The sequence below is a fragment of the Pempheris klunzingeri genome, chromosome 21, assembly GCF_042242105.1.
Source record: "Pempheris klunzingeri isolate RE-2024b chromosome 21, fPemKlu1.hap1, whole genome shotgun sequence".
Classification (NCBI taxonomy): domain Eukaryota; kingdom Metazoa; phylum Chordata; class Actinopteri; order Acropomatiformes; family Pempheridae; genus Pempheris; species Pempheris klunzingeri.
Window position 1 is genome coordinate 6,512,198 of NC_092032.1, and position 24,955 is coordinate 6,537,152.

The window sequence follows — 24,955 nt, forward strand, 5'->3', positions numbered from 1 at the left end:
AAACTGTCGAACTGCGTTTTGTTAGAATGAAATATATTTTCCCCTTATAATAGAAGCTTGCTCTATGCTGCAATAAACTAACAATGCAGGAACTTATGCAAGAATATGCGAGAACTAACGATGCAAGAATATTGTCTGTCACCTAGTGACAGTCTGCCCAACCTTTACTCAAGTGACATGATAATTATCTACTACATTACACTGGGCGTAATCCTTCCAGCCTTGTTTCATTGTGAAGAAACTCACACAATAGAGAGACAGAGAGAGAGTGAGAAAGTGAAAGAGAGCAAAAATTAGCATTTGACTTGAACCCTAGAGTGGCACCTAAACTCTCACTTTGCTGAAATGGTTGTGAATGTCTCTCATAAAGAGTATATTACATTAGGGCTTTGGGGAACTGAGGGTGGGATTTAATAATACAATTACAATTTATCAAAAAAAACAACCTCTGTTGATGTGTCAGCTGAGATAGAAGTAACGTTTTGTTACGTGAGCATAAACTAATTCTGGCAGGTGTTTCCTGCATCCTTTCCTTGACTTCAAGGAAATGACCATCTCACTGTCACACACACTTACTTTTGCTTCCTGTCTTCTTATAGCATTAGGTCCTGAGCAATCAGATCTGGGCAGATGACACAGAAAGCAGTATTGCTGAAAGATGAGCACAACTTGAGCAGTATCAGAGTTCTCTGGTTTGTGGCTCTGGTCCAAGATGAGCTGAATTTGAAATCATTTATGAGCTCAGTAGGATTATTGACAGATACCACCTTGTCATTACAACATGTGAACAAAATAACTTTTCTTGGGAACTTCCATTAATTTAGCTGAAATGGAACAGTGGGCAGTAGCTGTGCAAAGCCACCTCTGGATCAATGAAAGGGAACTGTAGAAAAATCCCAATTGATCCTCTGCTAAAATACACCAGAAGGACTGTTATGGTACAGATTGTGTTCGATTAGAAACAAATCCTTCAGATGACTATGAGGGATGTGGCTGTGTAGCATGCTGAAGGAGATTTACAGAGAATGTGTGACAAATGAGACTAATGTACTATGTACATTTTATTTCACACGTGCAGCATGTGTGTTGTGTGTGAATACGAGGCATTTGTGGCAGGTATTTGTAATGAGAAGTGCTATTTGTAAATCCTCTCCACACTCTAATTTGATGGGAATTTCTAATGCAGTGTCATGTCGGAGCTTTTAAAAAAGGGCGACTAAATTGGACTCGTACAAGATTGCCACTGAATATTGCATTTCAGAGTAGCACTCTAGCATATTAACAAACATGCAAGCAAATTGTACAACTTAAGTGTCTGTGATTACCCAAATGTTGATGGTGCTCATCAGTTCAGAGGCGGAACTTTAATCATGACTGTATTCATGTAATCACTGACCTAAAAAAATCACCTATAGTTTTTGATTCATTTATATCATAGATGGTCCCACTTCTGGTACGACCAGCAGTCAATTGTAACACCAGTTTGTTAGTTCCAAGAGTCAATGCTGAGCACACTTAGACTCACCCATGTTTGCATTTCATCCTATGATATATGGTCTTCTAGATTTATGATCTAAGGTTTGGACTTTAGCAGATTTTTCCACCTTTGTGTCTTTGCGTTTCCCACTTGGCACTGCTTCTTTGTGCATTTTTCAAGTTTTGAGCCAAAAAGAATCCAAATGAGCCCTATCAGAAAAACATCACACGTAAGTCCAACAGCCTGAGGCCAATGCAGGTCTGTTCCGATATACTGTAGGTCTGATATAGCAACCACTGGAGTGTGTCCAGCCTGTGCTATCTATCCTGTGACAGACGCTCGACACAGATAAAGATGTGTGTGGTCAAACATGCAGACTTTGATCTGATTCGCCTAGCTCTATGAATACACCATCCAAACAGCAGGGAGGAAGAGTAGGAAGATCAATGCTAATCAAGCTGTCTGCAAGGGCCATTTTTTTTATTGTTGTTGTCAGCAGTGCAGTTTGGGATACAGTGGGGATGCGTGTATTTTTACTGAGTGACAGTCCTTGATCCCTAGGTAGGGGACTAATGACTGAGGGAGGACAGCAGTGAGGGCTGTTAAAAACCCAATCACATAGGGAGATGATATCAAACCCACAGACTCAGAGATATTTATAGTAAGTCACATATACGCCTTTACTTTCTACCCCAAAAGATTCATGACACTCTAGTGTCTCACATTTCAGGTACAGAGGCTGATAAAAGCTTCACTGCGAAGCCGAAAAAGATAATTACAAAGCTGTTCTTTTATTGCAAGCACCGTCATGGTGATCCATTACCTCTGTTCTCAACACATTGTACTGAATCTCTTCTCTAATTTGTTAACTTGCTGTTTTTATTGTGAAAATCTGACTTTCTGCTTCATTCAAACTGAAGGCCACTGTAGGTTGTGTCAGAGGCCAATCACTAATGCTGCAGTTGTGATTGCTGATGGAGGCTGATGAGATTGCAGATTACATCCAGCCTCCAACCGCGTGTCTCTGTTTATTTATGAGTGCGTATGCAAATGTGTTTCGCCTCAGGTGTGTTGCAGTATATACGCATGGGAGCGTGACTCTGCTCAACCACAAAACAGATAAAACACACCGTGACATGTGCAGAACTCACCAACAGGTACCGGAAAGCAAACATCTCTTTGTTATTGAAGATAGACACACGATGGCAAGGAGACGGAAATTATAGTGCACACCGTGAATCATCTCAGCAGTTTATTGCCACTTCATGCTGATTGAAATGTCAAAGGATGACTCTCGCGCTATCAGAAAGCCTCATTTTGAGTACAAGAAAATCCCTTCCTGAAAGATACTGTCATCGCTATCATCATCAATATCTATTTGTATTTTGCACTTATTTTAATAAATCAAATAAATAAAAAGGGGGCTTTCATTATGTGTATCCACGTTTTTCTCGGCGTGAATTGTTGGCATGACTTCCGATTATTCCTTTCACTGAACTGGCATCTGCAAGAATCAGTGGTATACTACTGGTGTTTTTCCTTCTGCGGTTTTTGGACAATAAATGATTGATAAAAAGCTCAGAGGCTTTTTCAGTACTTCCATAGTAAAAAGAAAGGCGCATTCTGTTTAAACTTTTGGGGCACAACCTGGTGAATCTAAAAGCCATAGAGTCAAGTCAGTTCTTCTTTGATAGAAACTGCACCGTTGCTGAGAGATTTTCAGTTTAGGTTGTATCTTTAGACTTTAGACTTTTCTTTATTAGATCCCCCATAGGGGGAAATTCTTATGTTACAGCAGCAACAATAATTGTGCGCAGTGTTGTTTCACCCACACATTTAGTTCAGCTTGATTGTTGGTGCTGCCCCGGACACTGCAACATGTCTCTGACACTTTTGCTGACACTAAGCCAATTTAGTGTGTTACTGCTATGGGAGGCCACTTCTTCGGCCTAGTAGAAGGCAGAGGTGATCACATTATCCCATTTAAGGTGCGACAGGTTGTGTTCCCGCATAATTTATATCACAGAGAGCTATTTGAAAAGGGCATACCACCAACTCTAGACTGTGTTCCCGGGCAGTGCAATGGATTCGGTCTAGCAAGAACACAAAAAGACTAAAATTCTATTGGTGGAACCATGATTGGAATAGGAAATCACAGACTGGTCCCCAAAGAGCTGATTGTTACCCCATCAGATCATGGCAGACATTTAAACAGCCAGAACCATTTTAATGAAATGTACAATATTTTAATTTGAATGAAAATGCACAGATATTCTTCTACGGTTTTGTTTTATAAAAAATACAAATGTTCTTCTTCCACAGAGACATACATGACAGCAATTTTTTACAGGCCCATCTTTAAATTAATGGATACAATATTTTATAATCAGATAGCTTACTTAACATGGTAGCAAATACGCAGGAGAACTTGCCTTTAAGGTTTAAATACTTTTAAATATACTTTTAAATAGACTGAAATGCAAACACTGTAAGCATAACAGCTTTGCAACAAAAACACAGCTATATTACAGGAAATCACTAGAGACAAAATGTGGACATCCATGCAAAAGCTATTAAAAGTCTTCGGCTGGCAGACCCAACACATAGCAAATAAGGCATACCAGTCTGATCAGCAGCAAAGGAAAAGTGTAAAAAATGTATAACATGTTTTCCAGTAAGGTATCAAGTCATTGGTGTCCATGCTTAATTTAGCCAAGACTCCAGAGCCACAAATAAAAAAAGTTCAAGTAGTGGCAAGAAAAGTAACCATAAAGTTTCATTTTTGACAAAAGAAAATATGGTTAATTAGGAGGTCCTTGTATCACAAATGATAGTGCTTTAGGTTTGGTTGGAAAAGTATCATGTTTAAGAGTCGTCATCAGTTTTTATGACATGGAAGAGGGTGACATTAAATATTACCTGGTGTCCGTTGTTCCAGGCGTACAGCGCTCTCTCTCTGGCGTTGTAGTCAAGCATGGAGATATGAAAGTACTGGTTATGGAAAGGAATGTCTATGTACTCGTAAGTTGAAGTCTTCGTAGAGTAAGCATAGTAAACCTTTGCTCCAGACAGGTGAGAGTTAGTTATATAGAGTGTCCCGCAGATCATAAATGATTCACCTGCATTCCTCTTGGAGTATTCTGTGTTCCAAGTCTTCAGGACCTGCAGGGTGTCGGGGTCGATCTGGGAGATGACGACGTTTCCAGCATTTTGATTAGTTGCGTAAACAACCCACATTCCCAGTTCATCAGTCATGACATCGATGTCGGAGTAGCCCCCCCATGTATATGGGTACATGTTGTGGAAGCCAGCGAACTCCAAAGCGCGCTGGGCCAGCACACTGCCCGTCTCGAAGCTGTACTTGACAATGATGTTGCTCTGGTACTTGTTGTAGAAAAGTGATCCATTGTAAACAATGTGGTTTGTTCCCTCCCATTTAAATGGAAGGCTGTAGGTTCTGGAGACCACTCCTGCTACGAAGTCGTCCATTGACTTGTACTCACGCACAATCTTGCTGTTGGTGTAACTGTCCATATACCAAACCTACATCAGAGAGGATGAAGAGAATGAGTTCATGAGAAATAGATGACCTCTGATAGCCTGATAAACATGTCAACCATTAAAAATAAACTATCTCTGACTTCACATTTAAATAGTATATATGATCCTATATAAAAAAAAAAAACACTCTACATTAACATAGCTAAAATCAAAAAAGTCCTTTCTTCAGCAGTAGTGATACTCTGAACACACAACACAGATATTGTACTGTACACACTGCACAGCCTTTGGAGAGCTCTCCCCTTCTTTCATAACTCACCCTGTTGATTCTGGTGGATGCTAGGGGATCAGTCAACCATGCCCCAAACCGGGTTCCAGATGTCTTTATTGTAACAGGTCCAGTGATTTTCATTAATTTCCCACACGCTGTTAATAAAGAAATGCAGCGATAAGATGTGCTGTGGTGGTTTTTGTCTCAAACTAGATTTCTCAAGCCAATTTCATGCCTGTGCCACCAGAGAGTGTGCCCTCTGTGCATACTAAGATAGCACTGGCAGCGAGCTGCTTTATTTAACATGAAGCATAACGGTGCATCTGCTGTTTGTTGCTAAAGGCAACTCAGCTTTTCATGCCTAGCCCATATTTTTCTTTTAGTGCAACTAAAGACTGTGTGTATATATACAGATCTCATGTATCATCAAAAACTGGACGACCTGATTATTTTGGTAAACCACAGAAAATTAGTTTTGAGCAGAATTGGCAAAGGACAGTCAGTCTTTAATTAGCATAAAGTGAACATGGAGCACAGCAGCAGTGCATCTGACATACAATTGCTTCCTTTCTTCAGCATTCATAAAAATCCTAAAATACAAGATATTATATTTGTCCTCGATGCGTGGTTTTATTTAGCTGTAAAGAAGATGATGTATGGGAAATGCATTTAATAAATGCTCAGCTGACTACAGAATAGCCTGACTACTGTCCTGTGGTGGTGGCTTTGGTGGCTGCTGTTGTTTTAGATGTTACTGTATGTCCATAATGAGACAATTAAGGACTGTACGTTATGGCCTTCTTGGGATTTTGGAACATTTCACTGTTTGAAGAACTAAAGGCTGTCACTACACCAAACAGTTCACAAGAACAAAAACAAATTGCTTCTTTTCTTCACTGGCACAGAATCGAGGTGTAAACACATTGCCATTCAACACATTTTTTTAAAGGAAACAGATTTTGGTGTGGTGTGTAAGGGTGAAACAACAAAGAAAAGCAACTGAAAGTAGGATTCCAAAAGTAAACTCCTGTACAAAAGAGCTTTTTAATGAACATCGACCACACTTGTTTGGGGTCTTATACTCAAAAAACACAAGGAAGTCAGACTAGAGAATACTGTATTTTCTATCTACGTTTCCTCTGTGGTAATTTTCAGCAGCAAAACAACAGTAAACTATGAAGACAAAAGACTCTGGCCATGACAGTGATATACAGTAGCTGTGACAATTCATGACATCATGCAAATACTAATGTAAGCCCACTTGTGCTAGAGCTATTTATTCATCTAGTGCCATTGCCAGGGCAATCTCTAATGAGGCAGTAAAAAACACTGCGCACTTGCACATACAGTGTTCGATACTTACTAAGTTTGCCCATACAGCTGCGGAGCCTGCTGTCCAGTCGCAGCACTCGCTGATAGAGCTCATCATAGTCATAGGCCCCGAGCTCCTCCTGGATGCCTGTCAGCACCGCCGACAGGTTCCTGATCTCCTCCTTGAACTGAGAGATGAGTGCAGCATCCATCTTGTACTGCTCCAGCACAGGGATCAACGGCTTCAGCTCGTCCATCTTGTCCTTGAGCTCCTGCAGAAGTGACAGCAACATAAAATGGAAAGCAGAGAAAGGTGGAATAATGTTGATGAGTGTGATGGTCAGGGACAAATAAAAGCTACAGTTTGCTTGACAGAGGAGCGAGCCCTGCCCGAGTACATGCTGTACTGTTACATGCATCAAACACGCCTACATGCTGGTGGTGATTAGGAATTACATCTGTCCCTTGTTGCGTCAGTTCTTCATGCTAACACATTAGCATATGTGGTCTCAAGTGACAGAGAGAGAGAGTGACTGGGATTATTGATCACGATTATGCAGTATGTGCTGTATGAAACATCTAATGGAACTGTTAATTAACCATAAATCAGTGGACTGTTCATTCATTCATCCGTCCCTTCATTTTCAAACCATTTCAGCTTGTAAGTGACCATATATTTATCAACCAAGCTATTTACCAAGCCAACTAAAAAGGGGGCAGTTTCCTAAAACGTATGTCTATTCCTGTTAACTCCTATTAACTTCCTATTAATGATTATTTCCATGTGACATTCAGATTGTCCGACGTTCTTGCCAATGCGAGTGGTTGAGCCACATAGTTCTTTTTTCAACTCCTCCACTGTCTTCTCACGGATCACACCAGAGATATTCCTACTCCCAAACCAGCTGTTCGGTGCAGCAGCAAAACCACCTTTCTGGGAGGGATCTTCTGACTATTTTGAAGTGGATTTATTGTGTTTTTTATCATGTGCACAGAAAAGATCTGCAGACCGAAAAAACTTCATATGCTGACTTTTTTTCGACAATCCGCTCCAAATAAAGGTGATGACATCTATGTAGCAGTCGAATGTGGCCGTCAAAGGCACATGGCACATCCACAGTGATGGTACAACACTCGGCTGTTGCTCAACATTTTGGAAAAATTTGTCATATTAGGAGATTGCCACCACTGTCATGTCAGTGCAGTATATGTGAAGCTAACTTCATATACAGACCTAAGACTGACGTCGATTCTCTCAAAAACATAGCAATTGTCAAACTATTTCATTAAGCCTCAAACAACAGAGGCTTTCCAGTTTTTCTCCAGTCCTCGGTCTTGAGGAACTATCACTAACACAGTGTTTTGTGAACAAAATGTCACTACATGTTACTTTTGCCTGAATGTTTCCACAGTCTTTCTGCACCTCTTCTCTTTGAAATAAAGCAAAACCTTTGCAAAAATGCTAAAATTTAATAACTGTGTGTCCTTGGTTTGCTCAGAGACCTGCAAACACAAAGAAAAGTTTCTCCCGCTCCATCTTTCAGTAAACGTGTGTCAAAACACGGCGGTTAGATTTGACTCCCTTAATGATGTCATGAGGGGATCTATTGATCATGTGACCTCCCACATCCCCTCAGCAGGCTGACTGTCCCTGCTCAATGAAAACCCATTGATGTATAAAGACAGCTGCATACAGCATTGGAGATGGGGCTCCGTTCATTCCTGTCAAAAGTTGCTCAGTGGCAGTAAAAAAAAAATTCAACTTCCCACGCATTAAAGTACCCAGGTCCTCCTCATTGTTGGGTCTCAGGTCTGCCTAGCCTGATTTCTAGACGTCTTTCATAATGTAAGTCTATGGAAAAAAGTCTCTTTGGGCCCGATGGCATCATGTTACGGATTGTTGTAATTACATGATTTGGCCATTATGTAAAATGGCTTTGAAGCCTGCCGCACTTCTTGGGGGCTTGTGAAAACCTCCAGAATCCATCTCGCTGTCAGACATTGTTTATTCCTCACTAACAACGACTCTCACAAAGATGTTAAAAGTGAAATCAAAGCACGTTCTGTTCTTCTAAAACAGAAAAGACAAAAAGCAGATGCAGGCAGAAGCGGAAAAAAACTACAGGACTATGACTGGTATGAGAAAAAGAATCTGTTTTTGAACATTAAACCAAGTAAACCTGCTTTGGTAGGAACTCCAATTACAAGTAGAAAATGAGCAAAATGTGGGGTCTTTAAGTTATGTAAAAAAAAATATATATATATCACATATAAAAGAAAGTTCAATTGAGCATTTCATTAAACTGGGTTATGATTAAATGGGGCTGCAGAATACCTGGAAGTTCCTGGCCATGATGGATTTCCTGTCATCCTCTATCTGTCTGAATTTAGTCCTTAGGCCCTTCATCTGGTTCTCCATCTTCATGACATATTGGAAATCTCTCTGAGTTCGCAGGTTCAGCACCTCAATAGACTGAGACATGTTCTGCACCTAAAATAGAACAAGCCACAATAAAATCACGTAATGCATTTAGTAGCATAGTATAGTATAGTATAGTACAGTATAGTATAGTCAGCAAGTGCAAGATGCCTTCAGTTCTCTTCTTCCTTCCTTTCACTGCAACTAATTGAAAGGCACTTTGATGGGTTTTCCCAGGTGAGCCCGTGTGTGAGCCTGAAAGTGTAACAGGCTATTGCTGAAAAAGAGCAACCATAGCAGAGCCTACCGGCAGCATACCTGTGATAAATGCACATGATAAAACATCTGGTGTTAGGAGTATTACACTACTCGAAAGAACAATAAAACATGTTTTGTTCCTTAATTATTCCCATCTTCCCATCCGGAGAGTGTGTGTGCGTGTAATGGCTAAATATCCCCCTCTACATGCACTTACCTTCTCTAGGAGCTGGCGTAGTTGTCTGCTTTTGGCATCTCTGGAGCACAGGCTCTGTTCTGGTGCCACCACTGTGCAGATACAGCGGCCATCAGCATCCTGGGCTGAGCTGTACACCTGCCAGCCCTCCTTTGGGCCAATAGTCTGCAAGTACAAATAATTACATATACACATGAGGGTTATCAAGGCATCAAGAATATTTATTTTTCATTTTGCAACACACGTTTGCACAATGAAGTGCAAGTTGTAGCCCCTTTATTCTACACGCACATAGAACATATAATTAAATTGATAATTAACTTAATTATTAGTAACAAAATAAAACCAAATATGCATTCTGTTGTTATTTATTCATAAAATAATCCCCTTATCACATACATGTGGTCATCTGGATTGTGATCGATAATGCACAATTTTATTCGTAACAATATGTGCTTAGTTTTCTCCTTCTAGGATTCTCCCAAGCACATATGAATACATTTTGAAGGAGGCTGACTGGCCCTCAGCTTGCAGATTTACAACGGGCAATAGCTGTTGTGCTTGTATTGTAAAAGCACAGAAATGTATCTTGTAGGGAAACCATGCCGGATCCTTTGACATGACACCCATTTGCAACACACATTAGACCAGACAGTTTAATCAATTCCTCCCACTTTTGCTCTTCGGTTTTGGCTTTGGAAAAACAATAAAAACATCACCATCCAATCTTTTTATGAGCAGTATCACCCCTTAATACAGCGCTTGCATACTGCTTCATCATGTGGAGAAATCCACAGCTTGACAGGCCTGCTGTGCCTAGTTATGGTTGCTAAGCTATTAGCAAGTGGTCAATTACCCTGTGTGGAGTGCATACTTTTTCATAACAGCATGGGTAGGAATAGATTATTTATAGCATGCCCACTTGTCAGCAATCAAAATGTACGTTTTTGTTCATTTGTGACTTAGGACAATATGCTATTTTTCGACTGGCTTGTTTTCAAATTCTTGTTGAAGTTATTTTCCTGATATGCATAATGTTTAGATAACTCCATATTGAGGGTTATCCACAATGACACTGAATATCCAATGTTGTTATCCAGTGCTATCATAACCCTGTAGTCCAATGCCATCTTGCATTGCGTTTGTAGAAGTTTGAAAACTAAAGAAATGAACTTTGAGCAACATTAGTAACTTCAAGCACTTTTTTCTCAATTATTCATAAGACTTGTGGCCATGCATTCTCTGGCAAGAGAGAGAGTTAGCTGACACTTCAATCAAGCAAAAAGAGTCAAACGAGCCTGAAGATGCATTTGTATTCATATAAATATTCATGTACTTTGCCACCAAGGACTCTGCTGGGAAACCTTGTCATCTACCATAATCCGAGGGACAAATCTAAAGAAAAGGTGATAAATCTGGATGGTGGCGGGGGTTATGAAGAAACAGGGGAGTTGAAGAGGTGGTTAGGTAAACAGTAGCTGAAAACACAGAAAAGAGGACAATGCTGACAAAGAACTAGAAAGAGGACTTGACTGTCAATTAGAGGGAAAGAGACAGGTAGAAGCGTAAGTATGCAGACAGTATATGACTACCGAGAAATGCAGAGACAGCATGCAAAAAATGATGAGATGAGGTGAAGCATAAAAAGGAAGAGTGCCAATGTGTACTTAGGAGAAAATGACGAGAAAGTAGAAGCAGAAGAAAAACAAAAACTATGGTTAGGTTGATAGATGGCAGTACAGTTTATCTAACTGATATTTACCTATTGATTAAAAATCACTTACTAATGCATGACTGCACAGACATACATGCAAAAGAGACGTTCTATTCAAGTACTGTATGACATAACTTATTTGTTGAGACCAAACTATGACTGCATCATACTGTACACAAGGAACAACATGTTTTACCTTGTGCCATTTAATAACATTGTATTTCACTCACGGAGCTCTATTGTTGATGAGGCGAGGACTAATTTCTCATTGTTTTCTATCCCTCACTATGCTAGATAGAAGATGATCAGACTCCAAGGCTACAATGGTTTCACAGAGCTGCGCACAAAAGTCTGGTCATTAATCATCCTCACAAAACAGCATCCAGCGGCTCAAAGCTCTCCCCCTGCAATCCAGTTCTGCTCTCTGTGTAGGCATCACACAAACACACACGCACGAGTGCTTACCTACAGTATGTATAATACACACAAACACTTAACCAGTTGATGAGACACATTCACGCTTCTCCTCTAGTTCTTATTCTTGATCGCCCAGTCTTTCTTTGACACTTTGGTTTGATTAATGGCCTTTTAAAGGCTGATATATAGTAGTCATCAATATTGTTGCAGTGACACTGCCAACAGACAATATTTTGTGCCAGCGTTCAGTATGCTTACAGTCAAAGCAACAGAACGTATCATTCCTCCATGCTTTATCAAAAAAGGAATCGTGTGGTGCAGAGGCCTCGTGTTTTCATGTTTCACATGAATATAAAAAACCGGCACACACCAAATCAGCATCTGATCTTGTGACTACCCCTTTACTTTACGGCCATTGAATCACTTCATTTAAATATCTAAACACCTTACTTGTGTGTTTGTTTTGTTTATGACTTTTGGACTTGCAATCATATCCCCTCTCTTTAATGGTACTTTCACTGGGGGAAAAAGAAGCTGTGCAAAGCTCCACAGCCTCCCACTCTCTGGCTGAGTGCAAAAAGCCAGACAAGATACTGGCATATTATCTAGTAAATGTCAATGCACAATAAAACCAAGACTTATACAATACAGCTCAGTGCAATTCAAAATGTAATCTCAGCAATAAACAAAGACACGTCGCTTTTATTATGCCAATCAAGAGTTGCTATCTACATTGAATTAGGCTGTGGACTTTAAATCTCAATTTCTCAGGCTTTGAGAAGCTTCTTGTTTAAAATAATCTGCAGACAAAGGTGCAACAATGCAACAAACACACCGTGCTACTAAATCTACCTAGGACAGATTATATATGCCATATCATATATTGCAGCTGAAATTGTTTTCTCCACGTTTATCTGGTTTACTCTGACCTCTTTCTGTCTCCTAGACAACACTGAGTAGATTTCTTCCTGCACTCTTTATTAAACATTATGGAACTTTATAACAAGAACAATCTTAGCTCAGTTTTTACACTTGAACGTAAAATTGACTGATACTTTAACATCTTAGTGCGGAGCTTAACGCATAAGGACTCTATGACCTACAAAAATTGTACAATTGCTCATGTTGTGGTCATGCTCATTCATTCAGTATCCCGCAGGGTTCCTAACATTGACCTGTTATTTGAAAAACAGCCCTCTATTATTGAATGATCTAACGTAACACACTCATTCAAAGATTTTGAGTCAGTTCAGGAGCCACTAATAATGTATGATCATGACTTTATAACTTTTATTGCTGCACACAAGGTCAGTCACACTTCCAGTTCCTATTAATGTTGGACTTTTATGAGGCAGCCTGATTTAACTGTGAATTAGGCCCAATCTTTTCATGCCTCAGTTAAGCCAAGAGTGACATTTACAGTACTGTATATTATGACTGTATCTGTCATCTGACCCACCAGAATAACTAGATGATGGAAACAGAATGTAAGTATCATTTAATGCTCAGTGTTACACGTTATTATCTTGCGGCCAACTACAATTTATTGTTCTGTGTCTGTTGTGTTTATTGCAGGACTAGTTTACATGAAGTGCTCGACTTAGCCTTATATTGCTAAAAGGAGGCTGTTTTTATTAGGTCCATAAAACCGACATTTCTCAAATGCCTGTTGTAGCATTTATTGGTGAGTATATTCCTCTAAAGCTGTCTCTGCTATGACTAGTTGTAGTCGCATTGAAAGAAAGCTTTTATAGCCAAGCTAGCACCACGGCTCTGCGGATGTCAGCTGGTCCATCATTTAACCACTTTGGTCCAGACTAGAATATCTCTACAACTCAATGGATTGCTATGAAATATTGTACAGACATTCGCAGTCCCCAAATTACTTTTTTCTAGTACCCCCATGACATTTTTCTCAACAACTGGAATGGATTGCTGTTAAATTTGGTACAGATATCAATGGTGCCTAGACAATGAATCCTAATGATTCCCATACTAGTCATGTAGTGGCAACAGCAGGTCAAAGTTTTCCAATCCAAGCATTTACTTTAGTTAATTGGCACCGACTTTTGCACAGAGCATTATATTTCCCTGACGATGTATCTAATGACGTCTGTTGGTTGCATGCCAACATTAAGCTGTGCCCAAATACAGCCTCACAGAACCACCAGCATGGGTGTAGACTCTTTGGATTCTAAGACGGTGTTGGCGAAATGCATTGCACCAGCTAGGGTTGGGCTGATATATAAAAATGTGGTTCGATATCACACTGAACTGAATTTTAGCACTAGGTGTCGCACACAGCTCAGCTGTTTGTAGGTGGAACGTAAAGGAGACCCCACGAGTGAGAGAACGTTGCCATATTGCTGCAGTTTCAAAACTAAACTGCACACCGTGACCCATGCAAATCACCTTTCCAAAACCCACCGTTGATTGTCTTCCTGAGATTTGATCTCATTGTCACCAGCATTTGCATTAATTTTTTTCATTTAGCCTAAATGTAAATATATTTATCACATTGCAATGTTGCTTATTACTGGATGCAATACAAGCTGGATTTACTGCTGTTTTGCCAAATTGTTGATGTAGGCTACTAATGACATCAGTAGATGAACCAGTTCATCATCAGTTCACATAAAATCAAATGTCTGGTGAAGCCAGTAGATAAGAGATAAATAAAAAACAATAGCTGAATAAAAAACAGAAATAACACGAAAAGGCTGCATTAAAAATGATATTCTATATATATTTTATTAATGGCGCTACAGAGGTATTGAACTGCACATGGTTTTTGTACTGATCATTTTGCTACATAAAATTGTGCGCTGTTTATTAAGCACAGAAAACATGATAACAGTAGGATCATCAACACGTCCAAAAACGTGAATTCGACTTTAAAAGAGTCATCTTGGCAGGATATTTGAGAGGCTGTATTCATATTTGAAACTCTTGCTTATCTTGGGTGACAATCAGCTTCCTCTGAGAAAAACTCTTCACGGGATTCTCAAACTGTAGGTGAATCCTGACGGGGAGCGCTCTGTGTATAGATTGGATGAAAGTGGTGGATGTGATTGGACAGGATCTCACGCAGCCACCTGTAATTTGTGATAATGTAGTCTTTCTGAGATCACTTCATATCCAAGCGCGACCTTGGCCACGTATGTTTGGCACACGCCCGACGCACTGGGCAGTGCACACATAGAGCCCCATGTTTCTTTACTACTCAAATTTGCTTGTAGAATCATCTGCAAAACCTGTAGGAAACTGAACAGTGTAAAAATATGCTGCATATTTTACAAAATGAGAGTGACATTATCAGTAAGTACATTTTTTACTGTGTGTGTGTGTGTGTGAGTGTTACATACATACATACATGTTACTACTAGTATTAGTCACTTGTCTGTATTCAGCTGGACTATTGTTAACTCACAGCTGGCGTGCTGTACAAAGGTAGACTTGACTTTCCAAATCATGGATCACTCAGTAAAAACATGGAAAGTCAACAGTGCACCTACAAAGCGTAAACAATTATGGTAATGAAGTCTGCCGTGTGGAAGATGTGATTCGTACTCTTCACAGCAGACAGGTATCCTACTCATTACAAGCCTAATTGAATTTTTTGTTTGCTCTTCTGTCATCAACATGTACTTTGCTTTTGCTGCTTCACACTTGCCATTAACTTTGTCCTCATCAACCTTTCTGTGTAATTGCAGGTAGGGGGTTGGGTAAGGGACTGAAAGCGAATGGATGAGTTAATATCAGTAATATTGTTAAGATTGAGTTAGTAAATGATGTCATGGAGAGTTACTGTCATCAGATCCAAAGCACTTCCTGTGCACTCACTCGTGTCCGTGAGTAATTTACTGATAATTTACACTTCTGACAGCACTGTGAAAATATTTGGATGTGTTGTTTCCTGCTCTACGTTTTCATGCACATTATTCAGTTCCAATTAACCTTGGATATTCTAAATGACATGCTTTATATTCCTCATTATATTTGCTACATCAGTAGTCTTTCTTACACCTGAATAATGTTTCTGTAAAATCATAACACTTAGAAGTTGATATAAGATATATTTTTCCGCTCTTTGCACGACCTGCATGCTAAACTCTTCACACCCTAGCAGAGGAATGACTGTCTTCAGTGCTAAGCGGATCTGTTCAGCCACTGCCGAGATTCACAGCAAGTCCGTATACTGCAGCTGACTGTCTGCACTTTAAACGAATCTCCATCCTGCTGAGTATAGCCTTGGTCTCTTGATGTAATTTCTTTTGCCAGTCTCATGATGGCTGATTCCATTTTCTATGCTGCTGCAGTATGAGTCTGGCAATGCGAGGAAACACCCCTGGGAGATACCTCAGGTGAGAAGGTGGTCCGCAAAAATTAAAAGCAAAGTCAGTGGCAGAGGCGGAAATCAATTTGTTCTAAATACAGCCTAGATAAATAGCGTGAGAGGTAACCGACTCCCTCAACAGCAGCCTCCCAGCTTGAGAAGCAGAGAGGCACCGAATGGACACTAGCAGTCTAATTCTAACTAGTGTAACATATGAAAGTGGGACTACAGCATATGACGGTTACTGCCTTACCTTCGTAGTTCTATGTCATGGGAGGAGAACGCAGGTATAAGGTCGATCAATTAAGCCGTTTTCATTGTGATAATGTCTCATTTTTTACTGTATTGGTTACATCATTTACCGCAGTTATCAGACCAGCTAAATTTGTTAGGACTTTTTAAATTTGGATGAGCAGATTAAAATTAGCATTGTGTGACATTAAAATGTAAAAGAAAAGGCCCTGTTGGTAAATACAGAAACAAATTGAGATGCCAGTGATGCTAATAAAGCTAAATCTCAAATCACAATAATGCTGCCATCCTGCCTGCCACGAGACAGAGACCTAAACAGATGCTATCTCTCCAGTCATTTATCAACCTGTCCAAAGAAAAACCCACCAGAGTATTGGAGGCCAGTGAAGTGAAGTGCGCATGTCAGTGCTGTAAATGATGATCAGACTGCTTAAATGAGTTAACATTTGAGCTCTAATGGCAGGGAAAGATGAACTTGCATGTGCAGCCAGCTCTGTAACCACACTGATGCAGACATCAAACAGCAATAACAAATGGTAACACCCCTAAACACGGCAGCAGCATTCCTGGCAGCTATAATCCTGAGAGCAAAAAAGGTTCCGCTGAGATACTGACAAAGAGATTCTGCGTTCTATGGAGGGAGAGAGGGATGGAGGAAAGACACAGCAAAGGAGAAAGCCATCTTTTCTCTGCGGTGTGACTGTGATGAAAGACGGGTAGGGAGATTAATTTCCTAGAGGCGTGTCACCTTCTTGCCTTCTTTGACCCCAGCGAGGTGAAGATTGAATAGATAATTCTGCAGGAGCTCGACACATTTTGCCCCAGACAGTCTCTGAATGAGCTACAGCATTATCTTGTTCACACCCTTCTCACCTGCTTCTTCTCTAGGGTGTGTTTCAATGAATTTTCTGACTGAACAAGACGACATGCCAGTCATAAGCACCGCGGAGGATGATAATGAAACAGTCATCAAACATTATCGGTGGTGTAAAGCCAGTGGACAGCTCCAGGCCCCGCTGAATGGCACATGCAAACACAAGTGGAATACTAAGCAGCAGTGACAGTGCTCTAACATGGAGTTATATCTCGCTATGATAAAGGCAGGCCGAGGATGACTCAAACTATGATGGGCTTCTTGGTACTTCTGTTTATTTTCAGTAGAGAAGCACCAGAATTTTACTGGAGTAAACCAGTGTAGCCAAAACTAAAACATAGGATGATAAGATGGATCTAGTTCAGAACATTTTAAGCACCCTCATCTTAACATTACTCCCTTGGAATAAGTTTTACCCGAGGCGGTGTAATTGGAATTTTTACTTATTACATTGGTAATTCTTGTGGAGCAGTCTGCCAGGATAAGAACCCGTCTTTAATTGATGCCCATAATCAAATACGTGTCATCAACATGCACATTTCTGGGCCTGGCAGCTCCTCAGTATAAGTGTTTGTAAAGTAAGAGCATGCTCATTAGTACTGCATGAGAAACTCAACAGAAAAGGACATTTCTGCCATATTAATGTCACAGAATCTGCAGACTTTTTTGCAAAGTGTTGCGGCACAGTAAGCTCACCTGATTATTTCTTGCTCTTTAGCAACCTTTGAATTTTCTCCTCCTAATTATGCTCCGCATAAGTGTCAGTATGTTGGGATGTTGAAGCTGCTTGAAAAAGACTCCTCACTTCAGCCTCCATTCCGATGTAAAAAGCAGAGGGATGCTCCAAAAATATAAGACTATGCATGACTTAAGGATGTATGTGTGCTCACATTGCAAAATAATTGCAATTATAGGATCTACTTGGGTAAAACTAATATCATGAGAACACTTTTACGTTTTAAACTCTTAGATACCACCACATCAGTATGTTTGGTGCATCCTAGGAGGTTCTTTGAAGTTGTACTGCAATTTATTTGCAGTAATTGCTTTCCTGAAATTTCCTTCCTATATTTTTACTTCAGTTAGTCATTTTCTGTTTCTTAGAATGCCTTTTAGCAACTCGTCTAAACTTGTTGATTCGAATAAAAACTGGAAATCTAGGTATGTGCTGTAAATTTGTAGTACTCAGCTGGTTACTGCTGAAGCAGAAATTGGTCACATTTCTTCTTGCACAACTGACGACTGGCACCAAAACTGATTTTTACAATTAATATATCATATTGCTGTAGGCCTTTTTCACAGAGGTCGTTTTGACTTGTGACAGTAGGGAAAGCAGGTGTAAATAATGAAATGAATGAGGGATTCCATTTAGCTGCTTTAGTTTCTGTGTACTGGTATTGTGCATGCTGGTTTATTGTCACGACTTACTGAGACAGAGCCATCGTAAATGTTAATAGTAACATCTGTGCTTTTCCTCTTATGACAAGTCAGAATGTCTGCTGTGAAACAGGCCTGTTGATCTCTATTGCACAGTTGCTGCAATGGAAATCTACAATTGTCCATTCAATAAACCCCTCCCACTATGACGGTGAATGACAATCATAGCCAAGCAATGTATGGATTTCTCCATATGTTTATGTGGTGTGCACAGGGCTGTGGTAAGCATGACGCTTTACATTTTTCTTTTCTTTTTTACGCCTTGGCAAAAACATAAGACACAAGAGTAAACATGTTAGGAATGGATAAAATGGCCTGTTTATCTGCTCCAATGTATTGTGTATATATATATATATATATATATATATATATATATATATATATATATATATATATATATATATATATATGTATTCAATTGTTAGAATGACCGACTTACTATTTTTGGACCTAAAATAGTACCTGGGTGTTAACTTCCAAAGCCAAGGAGCACATCATTAAGTGACTACATTTGTTTGTGGGGTAAGTTATGTTAAAAAAAAAGCTTGTTTGCAGAGTTTAGGTTGTCCATGTTACTGCTGGATTTGGGGAAGTTTACATAGGTACACACTGTTACCCATGTATTTAACAACATAACGTGACTGCTTGTAATCTAAAAAATGAACACATACTGTTTAAAACACAAAAACACACAAGTATGTCAACTAAGCGGCCAAACGGGATAGAATGATACAAGGGTCAATAAAGAAAGTCTTACACTGGTTCATCTAATGCTTAAAGTAGGAGGACTACTGAGCTGTACACTGCAATACAAAAACATTGATGTTTCTTTATTTCTACACACACAAAAAACCAACAAACCTTACTATACACTAGCATATAAATCAGATACATTGCTAGTGTCTAAAACAATGCATTTGTGTTAAATAGTGTAGTGTACTGTAGTCTTAGGTAGCCCATATCAAACTCAAACTAAAATCTGCTCCAGGACTTCAACACCAGCCTAAGTGTGTCTCCCGCTTTAAAGCTACTTAATAAGTTATAGTACATTTTATCTTCGGTAGTAAGAAATTAACAAGCATAGCTCATAACCAACTCTCTGGTTGATTGAATACAGTATAAATTTATTGAGACCACAAATGTCTTCCATTCCTCTCAAGTCCAGGCTTTCAGCTATCATCCAGTGATATGTGTCTGATATGCAGACCGCTTGGGCTGTAATTAGAGTAATCATAAGGGGAACAGAGGGAGAGGGCCGCAACTATGCCCCTGGTAGTTTTAACATCATGTCTCAACTCCCATAATTATGCTTAGACTATTATTAACTGTGAGATGCATTCACCCAGATGAGTGAAAATGAGCTAAAAACAAGAGCAAGTCTTACTCATCATATTCAAAAACACAGCGATTTTGAGCAGTATAATACACATTCACACTACTTCTGTTGATATATCTCTTTCTGGAATGAATATTATGGGATAGAAGCCAGAAAGGGACAAAATAGCACATTGCAAGGTCAAAAAAAAATTGTTCAGAGGAGGTGGTGGTTATCTGTCACTGTCAGTAATTCTTACATCTAAATACTAATCAACAGGCTGAATTCGCTTCCCTGACAAACATACGCTCAGCTGACTTATTCACAAAATGTGCCTGCCCCACATTCCTAACAACAGACACATCCAAAACCACAGATCCAAAGAAAGTGACAGGAAACTCATTATAACCTCACACAGGCTCAAACTGTCTAACATATCTCTAAGTCCGAGCACATATACGCCATATATTTACCCTGCTGCTGGTATAAACCGTTCACATCCATCATCAGCTGGCTTACTTTCTCTATTTCCAGTCCATCAGCTCTGAAACCCCCCCTCCCCCCAAACCTGAAACATGCAGCGTCACAACTAATGACTTGGCTGGCTGTCGTGTGGCTAGCTGTTTGCTTTGTTTGTGTTGACACATATATAGTTAGAGGGTGTCATCTTTAATTTGGCCTCCAGTGGAAACGGTGATGTGAGATATGAAACCTCCAGCATTGTTTTGGTTGTGTGCATGTGTGGGTGTGTCCCCAGAGCATCTCTCATCTTTTAATATCGCATCTGTGCCAGACAAATTCTCCTACCAAGCCTGAGTGTGTCATGCATGTAAATGCAAATGAAAGCTGAAAAAGGATTTCAAACCTGCAAGAATCGGCATCAGCTCCTGGTAGACGACCCCTCCAGCTCCACAATTTAAAATAACTTCAAAGAATGCCTGTGTGTGTTTCATGACTGGTTCATGATTAATGATCAACAGGACGTCCTATCAGTGAGAAGATGTAACATTTTCTCTGCAGGATTTCCCCGAGCTTTGCAGCTGTGATCATATTTCAAATCATGTGTTTGAGCAAAACCTTGATCACATATGATCAAAACCTGAAACCTTTCAGCAGAAGCTGAGCCTGAAAACTGTGACTCAGTAAATTGGCAAAATTGGCACTTCCATTAGAGTGTGACTGCGTGTGGGTGTGTGTATACTCGCCTGCCACCTACTCACAGTGGCTAACATGGAGGGCAAGAGCCTACACAAAGCTCCATCCCACTGTTGGTATAACTAAATCCCCAAGAGAAACCACCTATAAACATCCACATTAAGCACAATTACTCTTGTTTTGTTCAACGCAGCCATGCACATAAATTGCTTGTCAATCCACCACAGTGCAAGCACATTAAGAGGGATTTAAAGAGCAACTTGCAGGTTAGAGACCCCATCCGAACAATGTGTAGGAAAATGAAAGGGAAAAAAAAAAACTCATATATTCCCTACAGTGACTCCTGGAATCATTTTTGTGAGAGAATTTTACCTCCACATGTGAAAAAGCCAAACTGGAAGTAACGTAACATAAGGGAGAGAGGTTAGATTTACACAGTAGAAGTGAACGGATCTGAAGCTAATTTTGGTGGTGAGGGTTGGTTCACGGATGAAGCATCGAAGTCCCGTTTCCTCACCTGCACTAAACGCAGCCATGCACAAAGCTAGCAGCTCTCCTGCGCCTGCTGGGAAAACTATGGACCACGATGATGAATGGTGAAATGCCACACACCAACTCGCTTATGTTACGTCAGATGATGCCACTTTCTCCTCTGAATTTCTGCCCTTATGTCTTGTAAAACATATTAAATCCTGCATTACCCTTAAAAAAGATCATTTTTATACTCTTTAAGTTGCACTGCTGAAATGGCACAATTGTTTGCATCTGTGGTTGACCAGTATTACTACATATCTCAGGGAGCAGCATGGCACTATTTGTCCTGGCAACAAATTGGTAGTTTTAGCAGAGCAGAAATACTGGAAGAACCTCCGTCTACTGCTCATTTCATCTTTTAAAAAAACCAACAGCATTCTCTTACAAATATGAGTGAGCATACAGGACTCATCACTGTAGGCTCTGTGCTGCAAATAACCTGTAGCCTGTTTAATACTGGCATGACCACATCATAAAATCGAGTTATGAAAAAAGACTGTGTTTAAAAAACATGAAATATAAGTTACATAAAATCAATGTGATTCAACCGAAGTCTGAAAGTGGATTTTTAGGTAAAATCACAGCAATTAGATGCAATGACTAAGGAAAGATGTGTCTATTGAATTTTAAGTGGGCCATTGAATTCTGGCTGACGTCAGACTCCTGGAGTCTATTAAGTCTCTCTATCTCCTCCAATCGATATGTCCTCCAGGTGCAGGATATAATGTTTTATCATAAAACACAAATTCCAGTCATCATTTTGATCATGATGAGAGTAACACAGTGCCGTTAGCAGCCACTGTGTAATTACCCGGCTGGCACAGACCATAAGGGAAAACTACACCATGCAAATATTTCATTTTCCTCACAAAGGCTCCGTCGGGATCTGCTGTGTGTCTGAATGCCACACCACGAAGGCATCCATACCATTAGCCCTAGCTTTAGCCAGTTTATCCACAATACATCTGTCATTTTAAAGTTGCTAACCTGAACATGTAGGGAAAAAAAAAAACTAAAGGCAGCTCTAACACGTGAACTAATGCCAAGAGGCAGACGCTGCCACCCCATACTAAAATGAATAAAGCCCTGTGTACAAGGTCTGACAGCTTAATAAGAGTGACAGCTTATTAATTTCCAGCTTACTGTAATACCATAAAAGGCTTGCCTGGTCCTTTCCAGATCATTTTTAAACACTGAAGCAGAGAGGTCTTTGGGGCCGTGCTGGTAATTTGCATTCTGCTTTTTCTTCAGCAATATCTCATATTCCTCTGTGGCAGGTGGATTCACTGATATTATCGCAAGCAAATGAAAGATAGACACTGTACTGAATGATAGTCATCAGAGGTAACACAGCAGAGACATATTTCTAAAATATAAAGAAGTGACTCGCAGTCGATATCCAGGGCTCTTTGTTAATGCAATAATGAGAACCTGTGGACCAGAGCTCATTTTTGGTTTATCTATAAATGACTTTTTCATTGAATTGAAAAGGTGTTCAAATTAACTAAACTAAAGGTTTCTGTAAAATCAGCAGTCAAGAAACAAAGGCATTTGAAATAATATGATACAAAAAAGCAGCACGTCCTCGGATTTGAGAGAGATGTACAGTGATGAGGAGACATTTAGTATTTCTACTTGATAAATTACATCAAGGATGATGCGATTAACACAACTGCCATCAATTCATCCTCTGTCTATGGACTAATTGATTAATCACCCTGTTGTTTCAGGATTAGGAGAGGATCAAGGATCTCAACCCTGTGAATAAAGCACAGCATCTGCCACCGAGTGTGCTCTCATCAGCACCATTACGCTCTGCTCAAAAGGTTTAGAGAAGTGCATGTGAAATGATGAACAACGTTCTCTCCTTTTCTGTGGGTTGCTGCATTGCCCGGGAGCTCATGTAGTGGAGTTCCAGCACCAGAGAGTGGACAGCTCTACCCCCTCACCACCAGCAGACCCTGAGCCCTGAGCAGCACATTGATTTATCCATTAATCATAGGGGACTTTGAGTTGTCAGCTTTAGTCATGGTTATTCCATCATTCTCTACACTGCCGGTGCAATTCCATTTCCCTCAGATTTGCTTCAGGTGAAGATAAACCGGACACTGACAGAAACAGGAGCACGGCACTAAATGAAGACAGAAAAGAGACAGCTCTGGGTGGGGGATGAACAGATTATGTCAGTGGGACATGACCACACTCCTGCTGAGCTATTAGCTATATATACAGCTCAAGTGTAATCATAGCATCACCGTGCGTTAGACAAAAAAGCCAATCAATAGCCTGTGCTGAAATGCTTGTGTCCTAATGCACTCTCTCTCACAATTGCATTAAAAACCCATTTAACTTACAAAGAGAAGAAAAATCCACAAGTGGGCAAAAAAAAAAAAAAAAAAAAAGCTGGTTAGTCACCAAAGAAATTGTGTTTCAGCTTAGATAATGAGGCTGCACAAATAACGCAGTGATACTGGGGAGGGGGGGGGATAAGATGCTGGTTCATGTTCTGCTTGAGGGATACAAAGCTTCGCATTTTTACCTTAGAAATATGGTGCGCAAATCTGCATCAAAAATATGGCAGTTTCTCGTTTACCGGAATAAACATGTTTCCTACTACAGCACTCAGGTACACACACGAATAAATAGGGTCTTTTGGTAAATTCGTCATACATACGATCTGATATCCAACACTGCATTTTCAAAAAGTCATAACTTTTACTAACTGATTTATACTTGTTCCACCCCATCTCCGTGGAGGAGGGCTGCAGGCGTATGAAATACTCGTAGTTTAGAAATGATTATCTTAGAAATAAGAGCAGCTTGGTGCAAGTAACCCGCACCGAAGTGTGTAGTGCTTCCTGTGGATTTGTGAAGCTCCTAAAATCTTGTCTAACCCGGTTCATGCTACAGATGGTAAATATGACGACATTAAATCGCAGGACTTTTGAGTTAAGTTTGGCGTGATAGCCTGAATAAGAGACGCTGGCACGCATCGGGTTTACCAGAAACTGTAAGCCGTGCGTCCTAAAACCCAAGTACGCCAAAAAAAGAGCACTGGTGATGGCAACAGATATGAAAGAGACGGCAGGAGGTGATCAGAGGATGATGTGAAATAAGAAACTCACCATAGAGGGATATAATCCGAAGATGGTGAGGGAGAGGACCGGGTACAGCACGCTCAACAGGACCCGCATGCTTACGGGCTCCGGGCAGCCACTTTTCTCCAAGGTGCAGTCCTTTAACATGGAGCTCCTGCACTGTTGTTCACCTCAGCGCTTTTCTACTGTTGTCCAGCCGCAGAGAGAGCGCCCCGACGGCGGAACAGCGGCCGCGCGTTCACCGGCATCACACCCACCGCTCCCCGGTGCTCCGACTGAGGGCTGCGCCGAGGAAAAAAGTTTGGAGCGAGGTGGAAATATTCAAATGTTTCAGCCGGAGCAGACTGCAGGGGAGGCGCACCAAGGATGTGACATCACCTGATGGGTTTA

At 40.3% G+C, this 24,955-nt stretch overlaps 1 protein-coding gene across 1 annotated transcript; it reads right to left on the reverse strand.

The window, feature by feature from the left end:
- Positions 1-4,294: 4,294 nt before the first annotated feature.
- Positions 4,295-24,728, reverse strand: olfm3a (olfactomedin 3a). The gene is made up of 6 exons (XM_070853068.1): positions 24,593-24,728; positions 9,455-9,598; positions 8,896-9,051; positions 6,613-6,832; positions 5,298-5,404; positions 4,295-5,020 (listed from the first exon to the last, which is right to left on the reverse strand). The coding sequence occupies exons 1-6, from the start codon at positions 24,710-24,712 to the stop codon at positions 4,343-4,345; spliced, it is 1,425 nt and encodes a 474-aa protein (XP_070709169.1). The 5' UTR covers positions 24,713-24,728; the 3' UTR covers positions 4,295-4,342.
- Between the last annotated feature and the right edge of the window lie 227 nt (positions 24,729-24,955).